Here is a 17345-nt window from a genome sequence, read left to right on the forward strand (position 1 = left end):
CCAGGGGCTCCTCTTGGCCAAGCAGTGCAGGGTGGGACGTCTGGAGATCCCACAAGATGTTTGAGATGCCCAGGTTGGGTGGGAAAGTGATTTTCCCCACTGGGAGATGCTTTCTGAGATATTTTTGAAGACTGGGGAGCCTGGCAGGGCCGGCCATGGCCAAGGGAGTGTGTGCAGCCCCTCTCTGCCCCAAACCAACCTCTTGGGGTGGGGGGAGAAGATACTTTTTTGGGAGGGGGGGGGGTTGTAGGCATCCTTGGTGCAGCCCGTCCTTTCTTCTGAGGCATCTGCTGAGCTGAAGCTGCTGGGGTATGTCTGGGGGAAGCCGCCCATCCCAGGGGAATTAAGCACTGGGATAACCCCAGAAAGGAGGAAGAAAAAAAAAAAACCAAAATCTCAATTTTCATTGCCCACCTGAGCAGGGAAAACAGTAAAGAGCTTGGAAAACAAGGGAATAACCTCAACTTTGTGGCTCTTGTGAATTTTTTTTCCCCAAGAAAAAAGAAAATAATCCAACCAGGAGGACTTTTACAGACTTTTATTACCTTGTCTGGAGGGGGGAGCAGGCCCAGACCCCTCCCCTCAGCCCTGGAATGGCCCCAGGAGAGTTTCCAGCTGAATGGGTGAATTAGGGATGTATCAGATGGGCGATCTCGGGAAGAAAGGGTAGTTGGCACCCGCGGGGTGGTCCTGGAGAGCAGGGGTGATAAGGTGGATTTGTTTGTTTTCCCTCCTCAGGGAAGAGGAGGGTTTTTCTTCCAGCAAGACAGAGGAAAACGGGCATCTTGCAGCGCTCAAATTCCCCCTTTTTGGACCCATATTCCCTGGGTGTTTATTCCTTTAGGTGGGCGATTCCCCCTTTCCATCTCTCCTAGGCTCAGCCCAACCCTCCCATGGGCTCTTGCTTCACCACGTCCCTTCTCCAGCCCCCCCCCCCAAACCAGTTCCCCGTGGCTTTGATTTTTCGGGAAGCCCCATTTCGGCTGCTCGGGGTTCCCCAGGGATGAGCATCTCCAGGACGGGCTCTTGCACCTTCAACCCTCCACCCGTGGACAGGAGAGGAGATGCCGGGGGGAGCGGCGTGGGCTGGGTTGTCCTTTCCGCCCACGAGATGCAGCACCTGGTGGCGTGTTGACTCCATCTCCCAAGCTCTTTAGCAAGGAGACATGTCTCCATCGGACACGTTCTCCACCAAACGAAGGTCTCCAGCCCCGTTACGGAGTTACGGTGTTACATCGCAAACCACCCCAGAGAAGGACGGGGTGGCCTTGGGCTTGATTTTCAGCCTTGGGAAGTCATCTTCCGTCTCGCTCCTTTGAGGGTGACCTCCCCGGCCGTGGGTCTGCTCGTGGCTTTTCTCCTCCCTCATCCCACCAGGGAAGGGGTGGTGGTTTGGTGGTTCTCCATGGGACTCCTGAGTTTTGGGCCGGGAGACCAACCCAGAGACAGCGAATCGGGACGCGTGACGAAGGAGCCCGCTCCTGACGCAATGATTACCTAAGGGCTGGATGGGGCCGGGGAATGTCCCATGAATGGTTGCTACTGGGAAAGGATGCAAAGGGCCAGTCTGGACCACGGGCGACCGGTCCCAACCGGCTTATCTGGGTAAATTAATTTATTCGACGAATAAAGTGCAGAGTTCTGAAAGACAAACAACGCAGAGAATTTATTTTTAGTTTAATTTGGGGGTAAATAAGTGGAAAAACCTGTCGCGTGGTGAATAAAGGATTTATTGATGGCAAGACTGTAGGATGATGAAAAGTTATTATTATATTATCATCCTATTTTAAAATATTTAATTACATTATAATATTTTACAATATTATACTGTTATTTATTATTACATATTATTAATTATTATTGTCTCTTAGTCTTTCTGCAGCTGCAATAATTTTATGCAGTTTGAAGTGGTTAAGATCTGCTTAAACCTTTACCTAAGGAATATATAGATCTACATGGACTTGTGCGACATACCAATAATTGTAGGTTTTTTTACGCTTTTCTACACCTCTGGGAGTGCACGGGGGATGTTTTGTTCCTAAATTTGAGTATAAAAATCTAAAAATGGGCCCTTTTTTTTCAGGTGGTGGGGGAGGAAATGGGGCTGGTGGGAAACTGCGGCTCCCATTCATCAAGGGCGATAAAGAAATAACTGCATCTCCCCAAGACAAACATTTGTCCCGGATTTTCCTTTTTTTCAGGGAAAAAAAAAGGGTTCGGCGCTTGCTGGAGAAGGTGTTAAAAACGCGGGGGGGGGGGGGGAAGAAATCCCAGAGAACCCTTTGACTCCACAATGCAATTTAAAATCTCCCTCCGCAGCCCTAAAGTTTTTTCAGCCAAAGCTGAGCAATGTGAATTTTTTTTTTGGAGAAAAAAAATTAGAGCAGAACAGAAATACGCATTTTTTAAAGGATTTCTTTTTTTTTTTTCCTTGCATGGGGTAAACTCCTTCAGGAATTTCCTTAGGGAATTTTTGCTGCCTGGAGCTGCTTCATGTCCCACCCTGCAGTGAGCACCCCGGGGGAAAGAGAAAAATTGCTTCAGAAACAGATTTTTTTCCTTTACTTTAGATGTTTTCATTGTCGGACCAGAGGTGTGGCAACCAAACCTCATTTTAGCTTTAAAATAAATGCAATATATCCCAAGCCGGGCAGGCTGACCCCCTTTGGGGGGGGGGTGGGGGCTCTAAAATAATAATTTCTCAACTTTTATTTCTTCCTTCCTTGGCCAGGGGTGGATTTTGGGCTCAGATCGGGTTTCTCAGCCCCCAGATTTCTTATTTTTGAAGGGAAATTTCAGGCACCGCAGCCACAAAAAAAAAGGAAAAAGGGATGGGGAGTGGGGAAGGAAAATAAAGGAAAAAAAAGGGGGGGAAGGAAAAAAAGGGGAAAAAAGGGGGAAATAAGGAAAAAAGGGGGGAAGGAAAAAAAGGAGAAAAAAGAGGAAAAGGGGGGAAAGAAAAAAGGGGAACTAAGGTAAAAAAGGAGGAAGAAAGAAGAAAAAGGGGGAATAAGGGAAAAAGGGGGAATAAGGGGGAATAAGGGAAAAAAGAGGGAAAAGAAAAAAAGGAGAAATAAGGAAAAAAAGGGGAAAAAAGGGGAAAGGGGGAAAGAAAAAAGGGGGAACTGAGGTAAAAAGGGGGAAGAAAGGAGAAAAAGGGGGAATAAGGGCAAATAAGGGAAAAAGGGGGGAAGAAAAAAGGGGGGAAATAAGGAAAAAAGAGGGAAAAAACAGGAAAAAAAAGGAGGAAAACAGGAAAAAAGGGGAAAAAGGGGAAAGGGGGAAAAGAAAAAAGGGGGGAAATAAGGAAAAAAGGGGGAAAAACAGGAAAAAGAGGGGAAATAAGGGAGAAAGGGGAAAAAACAGGGAAAAGGGGGGAAATAAGGGAAAAAGGGGGGAATAAGGGAAAAAAGGGGGCGATAAGGGAAAAAGGGGAAAAACAGGGAAAAGGGGGGGAAATAAGGGAAAAAGGGGGGAAATAAGGGAAAAAGGAGGGAATAAGGGAAAGAAGGGGGAAATAAGGGGGAAAAACAGGGAAAAGGGGGGGAATAAGGGAAAAAGGGGGGAAATAAGGGAAAAAGGGGGGAATAAAGGAAAGAAGGGGGAAAACCAGGGAAAAAAGGGGGGGAAAACAGGGAAAAGGGGGGGGATAAGGGAAATAAGGGAAAAAGGGGGGAATAAGGGAAAGAAGGGGGAAATAAGGGAAAAAAGGGGAAAAAACAGGGAAAAGGGGGGAAATAAGGGAAAAAAAGGGGGAAAAAAACAGGGAAAAGGGGGGAAATAAGGGAAAGAAGGGGGAAATAAGGGAAAAAAGGGGAAAAAACAGGGAAAAGGGGGGACATGAATAAGGGAAAGAAGGGGGGAATAAGGGAAAAAAGGGGAAAAAACAGGGAAAAGGGGGGGAATAAGGGAAAGAAGGGGGAAAAAAACAGGGAAAAGCGGGGAAATAAGGGAAAGAAGGGGGAAAACCAGGGAAAAAAGGGGGAGGCGAGGGGAAGGAAGGCGAAAGGGGGACAGGCCCTTTTCTCCCCCGGGGGGTGCCGGGAGGGCGCGGGGCGGGCTCCCTCCCTCCCCGCCCGCCCCCCCGGCCCGGTGCCGGGGGTGGGCTCGGGCCGACCCTCCCCGCCCCGCGGGCGGCAGCGGCGGGCGCGCAGGTTCCGCGGGGCCCCGCGCTGCGGCCGGCGGGGGGTGCGCGGGGTGGGGGGGCTCCGCCACCCCCCCGGGAGACCCCATGGCCGCGCTGGAGCCGGCCCAGGTAGGGCTGGAAGGGGCTCAAACTGGGGGGGGGGGGACACCCCGGAGTCTGCCCAGTCTGAGCCGGGGCGCGGGGGTCCCGGCCCGGGGGGGGGGCGGTCAGCCTGGGTCTGCTTTTAGTCTGTGTCCTTCTGAAAAAGGTGTTTGCTAAATTTCGTTTCTGACTGTGCGGTTTTTAAAACAAAAAAATCTGACTTTTTTTAATTTCAATTGTATTTCTTACTTTGGTGTTTTAAAAATTTTATTTCCTTTTTTAAATTTTAGTTCTTACTATTTGCTTTAGTTCTTACTATTTTTTTCTGGTTTAGTTCTTTGGGTTTTTTAATTTTATTTCTTTTAAAAAAATTATTTAGTTTTTAAAATTTTGGTTCTTACTATTTATTTTAGTTCTTACTGTTTTTTTCTTTTTAGTTCTTACTTTGTTTTTTATTTTAGTTCCTACTTTGGCTTTTTAATCTTAGTTCTTTTTTATTTTAGTTCTTTTTTTCTTTTTCGTTTTGACTTTGTGATTTTTTACTTTGGTTCTTTGTTTTTTTTTTATTTTGGCTGTTTTTTATTTTGATTCTTACTTTGGGTTTGGGTTTTTGTTGTTGTCGTTCTTTTTAAGTTGTGGTTCTTCCTTCGTTTCAATTTTTAAAACGTTGCCACTCTGTTGCCCGTTTAACTCACTGAACTCCCCCTCAGGTGCCCGAGGCTCTCCAGGAGGTCACCATCGCCGCCGCCACCGAGAAGCCGTGGCCACTCTCCGGCCACCGCCCCCCCCCTCCCGGCAGGTAGGGTGCTCCCCCCCCCAGTCCTTTGGGCATCTTGGTGGCCTCCCCAGTGCCTTTCGGTGGCCCGTGGGGGCAGGAGGACTCATCCAGCCCCACCAACCTCTCTCCTGGTGTCCCCGGGGTGCCTCTCCCAGGAGCTCCTGGTTTTGACCAACAGGGCTCCTTTTAAAAGAAATCCTGCTCTTTCTCCTCATTTTTTCGTGTTCTGTGGGTCGCACGTCTGTGTCAGAGAGTCGTGGGGGGCTTCCGGGGTTCATCCCGTGGAGGATGCCCAAGGGAATCGCTTGCGTTTGCTCTTCGCACCTCGGTTCCTGGGATAAACCTCGTTTGCCCAAGGACGACGACGTGTGCGGACACCGGGAAAGGTGAAGGCGATGCCCGTGGTGATGGGAATGGTGGGATCAACCCTAAATCTGGCTGGGGCTCCCTTGGTCTGCTCTGGGAGGCAGCTCACGGAGCTTCCTTGGCTTACTCTGTGCGGGAGGCTTTCTAATTTGGTGTTTTTCGCTAACACTGTCCAAGAAACTTAGCCGAGAACTTCCTTTGAACACCTAAGCCCTGTCTCCATCCTCAACAGGAGATGGGTGGGATCACTGGGTGCTCTCCTCAGCACCCCGAGTCCCTCAAACACCCGTTGAGGTGCTCCAAGCATCCCAGCCTGGGCAGGCGGATGCTCTTCTCCCACCTACGCCGTGCGTAAAGCTGCCAGAAATGAGTTAAAATGCGGGAGTTAAGTGAGTGAAAATAACCTGCTGGAGGGATGTCCTGCCTGGGAGCTGAGGCTCGGCGGCTCCTTTGGGCTCGCAGTGCCCTCTCCTGACAGCTCCTGGCCACCTGAAAAGGGACGCTTTGGGGGATGGAGAAGTCCCCCGGTCTCCTCCAGCCACGAGATACGAGTTGTGGGTCCAGGAGCGGAGCGGGCAGGACGGAAAGTTGACTCAAGTTGAGTTTTTAGGGCACTTGGGTGGGTGGTTCACGTGGCTTTTAGAGTTGCTTGATCATAAGGTGAATCCACATGAACTTGACCTCACCGTATCACAGGTTTCCCTTTTTTTTGTTTTGCTGTGGTCCTCCTTGCTCTTTTCTAATCTGATTTAATCTGGGGACTGGGTAGCATCAGTACTTAACCTTTTCAGCTTAACCTTTTAGGTTACTGCTGATTTTCTAGATGATGCCCATGAGAAGACTGCGCTGTCCTTGGGCACGCTGAGCCGCTCCAGCTAAGAAATAATTAATGGCAACGATTCAGCCTTGAAGGGCACTAAAAAAATAAATGCATATGTGGATAAATAAGATAAATAAGTGGATAAAAGTCAGCCTTTGATGCGCAGCTCGGTCGTCGAGCATCACCTGGTCCTTCTCCAACGTCCTGCTCTTGGAGTAGACTGTCGATGGACCCAAGCATCTGATTTACCAGGATGCAACCCCTTAATTTGGGAGCGTGGCTTGTCCACCGTGCCCCTCACAAAGATTTTTCTCAAAGTAAAATCAGGGAGCAGGTCACTTGGGCGAGATGCATCCAAGCTATGCCCGGTTTTACTCCTGGGTTTTTCCAGCCTTCCTTTCCCTCCTGCTTGATATTCCCTGAGTCCTTCCAGATGGACAATCTCTGCCTTTCTCAACTGCTCCTGATCTCACTGGGCTTTTCTGTCTTCTTGAAAAGTGATCTCGGGGCTGATTCCTCTCTGGTTCAAGCCTTTTATTCCCTGGGATGCCTTCTCCATCACCTGGAAAGCTCTTGTAGATACCCTCAGCAAACCCTGCTGGGACTTCCCTCCTCGGAGACCTGAGCACCTGGATTTTTTTCCTTCTCTTTTTTGAAGAGGGATGAGTTTTAAGGTCGCACCTCTTGTCTCCTGTCACGAGGCATCACAGACCGTTGTTATCTACCCAGTAATCCACCACTGTCTACCTGAGCAGGCTTCCCCGTATATAACCCCGATCTGCTCTCTCGGCTGGAGCAAGAGGAGGAGGTTTGGATCCCCGACATCCAGAGCTCAGAGGAGGAAGAGGAGGAGGAACAACTGGCGAGACCCCTCTTGAGGTTGTGGACAAGGAAAAGGAAACGGTGCAGAAGCTGCTGCGATGCCGGGAGCTCCTCCGGCTCCAACTCCTCCCGCTCAGGTAAGGGACTTGTTCTCCACCCCAAAATGGAGATGCCAGGCATCGCTCCTTGCCTCCAGCAAGCAAGATCATACTGGAAACTGGTGTAACTGGGGGGTGGGGGTCTGAGGACCCATTTGGGCATCGGCAGCCAGAGATACCAAATGCTTCTGGCAGGAGGAGGATGCTGCTTCTTCCGGATCGGCGTAGCTGGACGGGATTGAGGGATGAGATCGGTCACTGTTTGGGGTGTTTCTCTCCATCCCTGCTCAAGCTCCCTCCCCGGCACGGTCAGGATGGGGGTAGAGGTGGATTCCCTTTCTTATTTTCTTTTAATATTTTTTGCTTTTCCTGGCAGACGATGGGTGGACGAGCGAGACGGAGGAGGACAGTTCCCAGGAAGAAGACGAACATCTGCGCGGCGGGTCGGCGAGGAAACCCAAAGGTGGCATCTCCCTGGGCTATGAGCACCACAAGAACCACTCGGGAAGGAGATCGGCTTCTTCCAGCCACAACGGGAGGAAGCCTAGTACCAAGACCCCCTCAAGAATACAGCTGGGGCAGCACAAGCACGCCTGCAGCAAGTGTGGGAAAAGCTTCAGCCGTGGTTCGTCCCTCAACCGGCATCAGAGGGTCCATCTGGAAGAGAAACACTTCACCTGCTCCAACTGCAGGAGGAGTTTCACCTGCAGCTCCACCCTCAAGGACCATCAGAAGACCCAATGCCAAGAGAAGCCCTACAAATGCCCCAGCTGCGAGAAACGCTTCACTTCCGCAAAGTCTCTCAAAAAACATCGCCACCTCCACCTGGAGAACGGGGCGTACCGGTGCTCCGACTGCGGGAAAAAACTCACTTCCAACTCAGCTCTTATCATCCACCGGAGGATACACACCGGGGAGAGACCCTACGAGTGCCCCGACTGCGGGAAAAGCTTCATGGCCAAGAAGTCCCTCAACAAGCATCGCAAGAGCCACACGGAAGACGGGATCTTCGTCTGTCCTGACTGTGGGAAAAAACTCACTTCCAAGTCCACCCTCATCATCCACCGTCGAATACACACCGGGGAGAGACCCTACGAGTGCCCCGACTGCGGGAAAAGCTTCATGGCCAACAAATCGCTCAGCAAGCATCGCAAGACACATGGGGAGGAAGGGACCTATAAGTGTCCCGAGTGCGGGGAATCCTTCCCCAAAAACTCAGCCTTCGTAGTCCATCTCAGGACCCACAGGGCCCAGCCCCCCTATCCGTGCTCCGACTGCGGGGAAGCTTTCTTTGAAAGCTCATCTTTTAAGCGACACCAGAAAAAGCACTTGGTAGAGAAACCCCACCAGTGCTCCAACTGCGGGATCGCCTTCACCGTCCACTCTGCCCTCCTCCTCCACCAGAAGAGCCACATAGGACCCAGACCCTACGTCTGCTCCGACTGTGGGAAAGCTTTTCGGGAGAGCACCACCCTCCGTAGGCACCAGCGTATCCACACGGGTGAGAAACCCTACCAGTGCTCTTACTGCGAGAAGAGCTTTCGGGCCAGCTCCACCCTCATCATCCACCGAAGGATCCACACTGGGGAGAAACCTTATAAATGCACCAAATGCACCAAGTGCTTCATGTCCAGCTCTTCCCTCATGAAGCATCTGCGGACGCACCTCCGCAAGGAGCTGCCGATGGGTCCCAAACAATGACTTGGTTTGCCCAACCCCTTCGAGGTGCCTTTGGGTGCCCACCTCGATGACCATGGATGGATGGATGGGCGGATGGATACCCCCTTCCGCGTCCCATCCATCCCAGAAATGCATTTCAGCCTAATTTTCACCCTTCCTCCAAACACACGTGATGGCAGAGGATGTTCTCGGGACCAGGCGTGCAGTGGTGGGTCGCGGCACGGTGCTGGGGGACAGCGGTGGGTGCTCAGTCCCCGACCCTGGGGGGGCTGCAGGGATGCCGATGCCATGATGGGATGGAGGGCTGCGGGGTTTGGGGAATGCTCGGCTTGGCTCGTGCATTAGGAACCCGCTGGAGGAGAACATCTAGGTCCTCCTTTAGAGACTAAAAAGCCTCGTTTTAGCTTCCCACCTCCAAAAACAGTTAAATATTTCAAGAGAAGGCCCATCCTGAAACCCAGGGGTCTCCGCCCCCCCTGAGGTTCGGTCCATTCGGATCATCTGTTTTTATTGGATACAGCGTTTTCCAAACACACATTTCCTTCCCCAACTTCCCCACCTCGTGCTCACTATCCCCCATCTGATTTTTATGCTGCCACCTTCAAAATACACCGTGATGAATTTGGCTCGGCCGTGACAGCTTGTTTGTGGGTACCTGCTTTAAAATGAGGTGCAATAAAGTGGAACAGGTATTCCGGGAGCGCGGGATCGTGATTTGGTTGCTTGCGGTTGGGAAAGCTGGGGGAGAGAGATGGGATGGGGAACCCCCCCCGGCTCCTCCACCCCACATCTCCGGCTGGTCCTGGCGCTCTGCTGAGCCGGGACGATGCTCTCAGCTGGCAGAAAGCTGAGCTGCATCCAAGGTTGAGCGTGCACACGGAGGACGCGCCTGGGGACATGGTCTTGGGGAGCCACCTGCACCCCAACCAGAAGCTGGAGAACCTGGGGTTGGAGAACCCGGAGCCCTGTGATGGTGGAGCTGGAGGGGACATGCCCGCGGGCGGGGTGGCCTTGGGGTCTTCCTGCACCCGGGGAGGGCTGCGATGGGTCTGAATTCCCACGGGTCCCAACATCAAGGGCATGTCGGAGTTGTGGGATGGTGGGGACAGGCTCTGGGGTTTGCCCCAGCGGCTCCTGCATCGCTGTGGGGTGGTTCTGACCCCCCCCGCCCCTGCCCAGTGCTCCCCGTGTAGGGACCAGGCACCGAGTCGGCTGTCCTTCCCTTCTCCAGGACGTCAGGAGCACCATGAGCAGGTATGTCCCATCCTCGGCATCCTCACCATGGGGGGGTGGGCTCCCGGAGAGGTCCAAAAGGGACCCCAGGGCAGTGGGGCATCATCCCCCTCCCCGGACATCGACCTGGAAAATGAAATGGAGCTGCCGGGAGGAGCGACGGCAGCTCAGCAACGCCAGGAGATGACTTTGTGCCCTTCAAGACCCTGCTGACCTTCACGGGGGCGCAAGCATCGGATCTGCGGCTCTCGCGCCAGCCGGAGACAGTGCGGGCGCAGCCGGACGATGCCCTCGGTGCTGCCTGCTCCGTCCGGCATGGAAGGATGGCGAGGACAGGGGACGGATGGATGGAGAAGGGGTTGGAAGCCGGCTGGCAAAGTCCTCCCACCCAGGAGAAGCGCCAAGAGCACCAGAAAGCCCTGGAGATGTTCCGCAGGGAGGACCGAACCCCGGTGTGCCGGCGCCGTGCCGAGTCGCAGGCTCGCCGCGTCCACGCCGCTGTTCTGCGCCGGGAGGCTGCCGAGGAATACAAGGTGCTGCCGATTTCCGTGCCGGAAAGGTGGAGGGCGAGGGGCTGCCTGCTCCCGTGCCCAGGAGGACCAGACCCTGCCAAGGTCTTGTAGCTGTGGGTGCTCGTGGGGATGGGGTGGGGGGGCTGCGGGGGTGGTTGGGTTCAGCAAATTCGCCACCGGTGCTTCGACCGAGAGGGGTTTGCACGGCTAAAGGGCCGGGTGATGTCGTTACAGCGCGGTAACGATGTGGTGGGGGATGTAAGGTGGTCCATCAACAGTCTCAGCTACTGGTTTCTCCAGCGCTACTGGGAGGTGGAGGTGGGGGACAACACCGAGTGGGACGTGGGGGTGTCCGGGGAGGCTGCGAAGAGGAAGGGGACGGGTCCTCCCTCCCCACCGGCGGGCTTCTGGAGGATGTGCTTGAGGAACAGCAACCAGCACGAGGTCCTGCTCTCCCAGCCCATCGCCCTTTCCACCCGAGCGAAGCCCAGGAGAGTGGGGGATCTGCCTGGATCACAAAGGCGGAGAAGCGACCTTCTACACCGCCGCCGACCAGACCCACCTCTACACCCACCGCGGGGCTTCGCCGGCGTCCTGAGACCCTTCTTCAGCCTCGGCTTGTCCCAGGGAGGGGGAAGCACCAAACCTCTCACGGTCTGCCCGGCCGTGGAGCAGGAATGAGGGCAGCCGGCTGCCCGTCCCCATATCTCCAAATCCTGGGAGGGCTCAGCTCAGGGATTTTGGGATTGGAGTGGTTCTGTGTCCCCAAAAAGGATGACAACTGGACCACTGCAAAAAATAATGATTTTTTTTATCCCTCTGAACCTCTTTTTGTTCTTTTTTTTTTTTTTTCCTGGGGGTGTCAATACAATTTTAATTCACCTGTGTTTGGGAAAAAAACCCACCCCATGGGTGTTTGGGACAAATTTCTATAAATGTCCACCGTCCTTTCTTTGGAAATTCCAGGGTTTTTTTTATTGCTTTAAAAAAAAACCAAAAAGGCTGCCAGGGTTTGTGTAAGTTGGGGGAGCGAAGCAGGGCAGAAAATTGGGGGAAGAAACCAAAACCAGGATGTTCTTGGCATCTGGGAACAGTCCCCAAGCTCCCTTGTTCATGTCACCTACCCAGAGCTCCGTCCTTTGGCTCCCAAAGGGACGAGGAGCCGAGCGTGACCCCGTTCCCATCCCCCAACCCCCTTTAAAACACCCCATTATGAATTTTGCAGAATTCCCAAATTCTTGTATTATTGCTTTGCATAACAACCCAATTTTTTCCACCGGGGCAGTGTGACCCCCGGGGTGGCAGGACAGGGCTGAGACCCCCAACCCCCCTTTAAAAAGCCCCATTAAGAATTCTGCAGAATTCCCCAATTTTTTTCTTATTGTTCCACAAAACAAGCCCAAATTTTTCCAGCAGGGTAGCGTGGCCGAGCGGTCTAAGGCGCTGGATTAAGGCTCCAGTCTCTTCGGGGGCGTGGGTTCGAATCCCACCGCTGCCAGGTCTCTTTTGGGCTCTGCAGGGAGCACAGCTGGAGCATGGCATCGTGTCACATCTGGAGCATGGGGGGGGGGGACACCACATCTGGAGGAGTGCTCTGCCCACTTTTGGGCTTCCCCAGTACCGGGTGAGCGTGGGCATGCTGGATCCGGTGGAGAAGCTGGACTCAGCAAGATGCATTGCACAACGAGGGGCGATTTTCATGCACACCCCCCGCCCCCGTACCCACCCAGGGTTAGGTGCGGGCGTCCCGGAATCCCTTTGGGATAGAGAAGGGCTCGCTCCTGGTTCCCCCTCCCCAGGTCTGGGTACGGCCCCCTGCCCCCCAGAGCTGGGTATTGCCCCTCCAGCACCCCAGTACCCATACGTTGCTATGGGTACAGCCCCTCAGACCCCCCCCCCCCGCCCCAAACCCCTTATTTTGGGTATGGGTGAGGATGGGATGTTGGGGATACATCGTCCCCAGGGATTGGAGGTCCCCAAGGTGACCGGGCAAAGGGACAGGGCACTGCCGGGATGTCCTGACACTTGAAGACCCCCCCCAACCACTTCTTGTCCCTCGGGAAGCAGTCCTGAAGGGCAAACCCATGTGCCAAAGGATGAGCTGGTGGGGAAGAAGACCAGCCTGGCTGAACAGAGAGTTTTGGTTGGAACTCAGGAAAAAAAAAAAAAGAGAATTTATGACCTTTGGAAGAAGGGGCAGGCAGCTCAGGAGGACCACAGGGATGTCGTGAGGGTATGCAGGGAGAAAAGGAGAAGGGCCAAAGCCCAGCTAGAACTTAATTTGGCTACTGCTGTAAAAGGCAATTAAAAAAAAAATGTTTCTATAGATACATTAGCAATAAATGGCAGGCTAAGGAGAATCTCCATCCTTTATTGGATGCTGGGGGAACGCAGTGTCAAAGACTGAGGTACTTAATGCCGCCTTTGCCTCTGTCTTTAATAGTAAGAGCAGTTGTTCTCGGGGTGCCCAGCCCCCTGAGCTGGAAGACAGGGAGCAGGATGAAGCCCCCGTGGTTTAGTGGTAGACATGGCAGCGTCAGGTTTGCAGTTGGACTCGATGATCTTAAAACCAAAATGATTCTACGAGCCTATGGAAAGGGAGACGCAAAATCTGACGCCGGCTGGAAGGCGAGCGCGCTGGCAGAGCAGCTGGGATGGTCCTTGGTGACCCTGGACCGCGGCTGGGCACCTGCCAGCAGGCTGGTGGTGTTCCCAGGGTGCTGCCTTTTGACCCAAAGTCCAGCGTGGCGTAGCCATCCTCATCCTCCGTCGGCCAGACCCGCGCTGCCGGGGAGCGACCGCTGCATCCTGAGGATGTGCATCAGTCCCGGCGCAGAGGGATGTATTGTGACAGAAGTGAGCTCTGGCAGCGTCGCCCGGGGGCCGGATCCATCCCATCGCAGGCACCCGCTGTCGGGATGGGGGTGTGGGTTGGGGGGCTGGTGGGAAAGGGGGTTCCAAGCACCGTGGTGGACCCTGGATCCACCCTGGCGAGGCAAGCTGGTGATTCCGCAAGAGCTAAAGGCTGTTCCCAGCGCGGGGACCACGTCAGCGTGCTCTGCCCAGCACCCCACTGCATTTCCCTGCACCCCACTGCATTTCCCAGCACCCCCACTGCATTTCCCAGCACCCCCCTGCATTTCCCAGCACCCCCACTGCATTTCCCTGCCCAGCAGAGCCCTGCAAACCTCTGCTCCGGATCCCACGGGCAGCCCCCGGCCGGGTGCTGCAGGGACCGGGATGAGGGTGCGAGGTGCTGGGTGGGACGGGCACCGCGAAGGCCATGGGTGGGAAATCGGCCGGTTACGAAAGCTGCGTGTGAGCAGCAAAGGGTAGAAGGGAGCCGGGCGGCGCTCAGGGGGGAGGGCCGGCGTCCGACCCCCCCCTTGGAGCACGCCTGAGTTTTTGGAGCCCGAGCAAAAGGGACGCAGCGATGCTTTTGGTCCAGCCCAGGCTTTGACAGCACGCTCCCGGGAGAGGAGTTAAAGAAATCCGCTCATTTCCAGCCCGATCGGTGCAGGTAAGGCCGTCCCACAGGCTAGGAATCGAACCAGCTACCGTCGTTCCTTGGGCCAAGCCTCCAGATGTTTGGGACAGGGAATCCCCATCACTTCCAGAAAATAAATTTTGTGAAAAAAATCCCAAAGCCCCACTGCCAGCCTCTCCCTTCACCCCCACGGCACACCCACCCACGCCACAGCAAGGCAGCGGATGAGCTTTCACCGTGTTCCCCCCCCCGCCATTATTATTATTTTTTTTTTTTTTTTTCAGGGGTGCATCTTGCTGGTCCTCATCTCCTCTCCCATCTGCGGCCAAGGGCTGGAGAGCAGCCGGGGATGAAGGCAGCTGGTAAATCAGCACAGGCATCTCCCAAACAGCCTCAGCACAGCCGGAACTGTCGTCCCCCCCGCCTCCCCCTTGGCTTTTTCCTGTGCCTCCGCACAGCAACCCGGCCAGCAACGCGGAGCGGCCTCCTTTGCTGCGGGCAGAGCATCCCGGGGACCCTCGGTAGAGCTGGGGGACGACGACACGGGACCGGGGGTCCGGCCACCCGCAGCATCGCTCGCCCCAAGGAGAGGATAAAGAGTCGCTCGAGGGGCTGCGAGATTTGGGGGGGGGAGAGCGCATCGCAATCGAGAAGGTGGTGGGAAAAAAATCCCCCAGCCCCCGGGGGGGAGACCGTCGGCTCCCGCTGAGGGCGGCGTGTCGGCCTACCTCCCCCCCACCCCAAAACAGGGCTTTCCAGCCCCAAATCAGCCTCTGGATGGAAGAAGGGGGCGAGATGGTGGTGCCTGGTCCCACGGGGAGAGAGGAGCTGGGCGGCCTCGGGCGCATTCGTGCAGGTGAGAAATTGGGGTGCGGGAGAGGAGCCGCCAGGCATCGCCTTCGTTTCACCCCGCCAACGGGCGAGGATCGTGCCGGTGGGGTGGTCCTTTGGAAATCATCCCTCCGCGGTCAGCCTCCATCCCACGACTCCTCGCCGGTCCCTGGAAACAGTCGCCGATGTGTCCCAGGGCAAATCCATAACTCAATCTCCATCTAACCCTGCAGGAGACGGGACGCGGAGGGAGGATGAAGGATGCCGCGTGGAGCGGGGGTGTCCCGATGGAGCCAAAGCGGGTGAAACGGTGGTAAAATCCGAAGGGAATAACCGTGGGAGAGCTTGTGAGAGCAACCGGGGGATGGAGGGATGCCCGGGGATGGAGCGGAAGGATGAATTCACCCGTGGCGAGGGGCATCAGCAACTCTTTGCAGAAGAAAGTCTCTACGAATGTTCCCACTGCAAGAAATGCTTCCAGGACAGGTCAGAGCTCATTTGCCATCAGAGGTTGCACAGGGGAGGAAAGACTTTCAAATGCCAGGAGTGCGGAAGGGAGTTTGGGAAGAGCTCAGACCTCAGTTCCCATCAGAAAAGCCACATGGCGGAGAAGCCCTACCAGTGCTCGACGTGCGAGAAGTTCTTCAAGGACAGGTCCACCCTCATCAGGCACGAGAGAGTGCACACGGGAGAGAAGCCCTACAAGTGCCACGAGTGCGGGAAGAGGTTCACCCGCAGCTCGGACATCATCGTCCACCAGCGGACGCACACGGGGGAGAAACCCTTCCAGTGCCCCGAGTGCGGGAAGAGCTTCAGCCAACGGTCCAACCTCTTCACCCACCAGATCGTACACACCGGGGAGAAACCCTTCACCTGCCACGAGTGCGGGAAAAACTTCGCCCGCAGATCGGAGCTCACCATCCATCAGCGAACGCACACCGAGGAGAAGCCCTACCAGTGCTCCCAGTGTGAAAAATCCTTCCGGGGGAGGTACGGACTCTTCAGGCACGAGAGGTTGCACACGGGGGAGAAGCCCTACGAGTGCAGCGAGTGCGGGAAGAGCTTTGGCCAGAGCGGGGACCTTATCACCCACCAGCGCTTCCACACGGGAGAGAAGCCCTACCACTGCTCCGAGTGCGGGAAGTTCTTCTGCAATAAATCCAGCCTCGTTAAACACCAGAAATGGCATTCGGGGGAGAAGCCCTACAAGTGCCACGAGTGCGGGAAGAGCTTCGGGCAGAGCTCGGACCTCATCGCCCACCAGCGGACCCACACCGGGGAGAAGCCCTACCCCTGCACCGAGTGCGGGAAGAGGTTCACCAGGAAATCCAGCCTCATCGTCCATCAGAGGGGACACAGAGGACGGAGAACTGGAGAACGCTCAAAATGCGGGAAGAACTCGGAGGAAGACTCCGGCGCCAATGCTCCCGGCAGCGTGGGCATGGGAGAAGGCTCGTCCCCGTGCTCCGAGTGTGCAAAGCCCCTTGAGGAGGCATCAAGCCTCCTTGACCGGCAGACGTGACGCAGAGGAGAAAAACAAAAAAACCTCCCAAGTGCCTGGAAGAGGAAGAAACGGCTTGGCTTGGCACCAAGATCATGCAAGACGAGAAGAAACGAGAGCAGCGTGGGACATCCTCCCGTGTGAGATTTAACCTTTTTTGGGGGGGGGGTATTGGAGACTGCTCAGGGGCAGAAAAAGAGTTAAACACTAGAGCATGGGTTCCTCAGTGAAAAAGGCTAATTCCTCCTAATTCCTCACATTATCGCGTAGATCGTCTAATAGTCTTCGCTTTGCTCCTCCAGCAGCTTCATCCAAACCCTTTGCTCCCTGGTGAGAGCCCTTCTACCGCCCTATTCCCTCTTTTTTTTCAACATCTCGCTGTTCTGTTTTTTTAAGGTTAGCTGAGACATGGGCTCTGCTCCTGTCCAAGCGTCCATCGCACTTCCAGCCTCGATGCGTTAAACCTCGACTTAAAAAAAAGTTGGTTGTTCCTAAGGAGATTTTTATTTTCATATTTGATATAAATATATGGAAATTTTATATTGCTAGAGGAATAGTAGAGGAATGAGCATTTTCCCTCCAGAAGGTGTAGTTGTTTTTCACAGTGGAGAAGAATCAAAAGATCTCCACTGTGGATGTTGGGGAGCGGAGAAAGCATCCGCTCTACCCGACTGAAGGGAAAACCGCGAGATTTCGGTGAAAGGAGCACGATGTGAAAGGATCAGTGTCCCAAAAGGAAGCCGTCGGAGGTAACTTACACCAAATGTTCAATAAATCACCCGTTTCTTTCCCTCGCTGGCGTGCTCTGGGTCATCGCTGCTGCTCGCGCCGTGGCTGGGGGTGAACGTGCCGCCGCCAAGAGAAACACCGGTGGGAGCTCCGTACTGGGGCTGTTGGGCTTTACTGGGAGGACATGGCAGTCTGGGGACGTGGGTCTCCGCTCTCACCATTTCGGGCATCCTCCGTGCCCGCCTCGCTCTGCCTCTCTT

At 54.6% G+C, this 17345-nt stretch overlaps 1 protein-coding gene and 1 non-coding gene across 2 annotated transcripts in view; both read left to right on the forward strand.

The window, feature by feature from the left end:
* Window positions 1–17147, forward strand: part of LOC128135826 (uncharacterized) — a 161132-nt gene extending 143985 nt beyond the window's left edge. Inside the window, 3 exon segments of the mRNA XM_052774898.1 lie at window positions 7996–8733; window positions 14254–14261; window positions 15337–17147. Coding sequence (XP_052630858.1) covers window positions 7996–8733; window positions 14254–14261; window positions 15337–16377 — 1787 coding nt within the window. The 3' untranslated portion in view covers window positions 16378–17147.
* On the forward strand, window positions 11954–12035 carry TRNAL-AAG (transfer RNA leucine (anticodon AAG)). The gene has a single exon. It is a non-coding gene; the product is annotated as a tRNA-Leu (tRNA).
* Window positions 17148–17345: the final 198 nt, after the last annotated feature.

This window comes from Harpia harpyja, chromosome 25 (assembly GCF_026419915.1).
Source record: "Harpia harpyja isolate bHarHar1 chromosome 25, bHarHar1 primary haplotype, whole genome shotgun sequence".
Lineage (NCBI taxonomy): Eukaryota > Metazoa > Chordata > Aves > Accipitriformes > Accipitridae > Harpia > Harpia harpyja.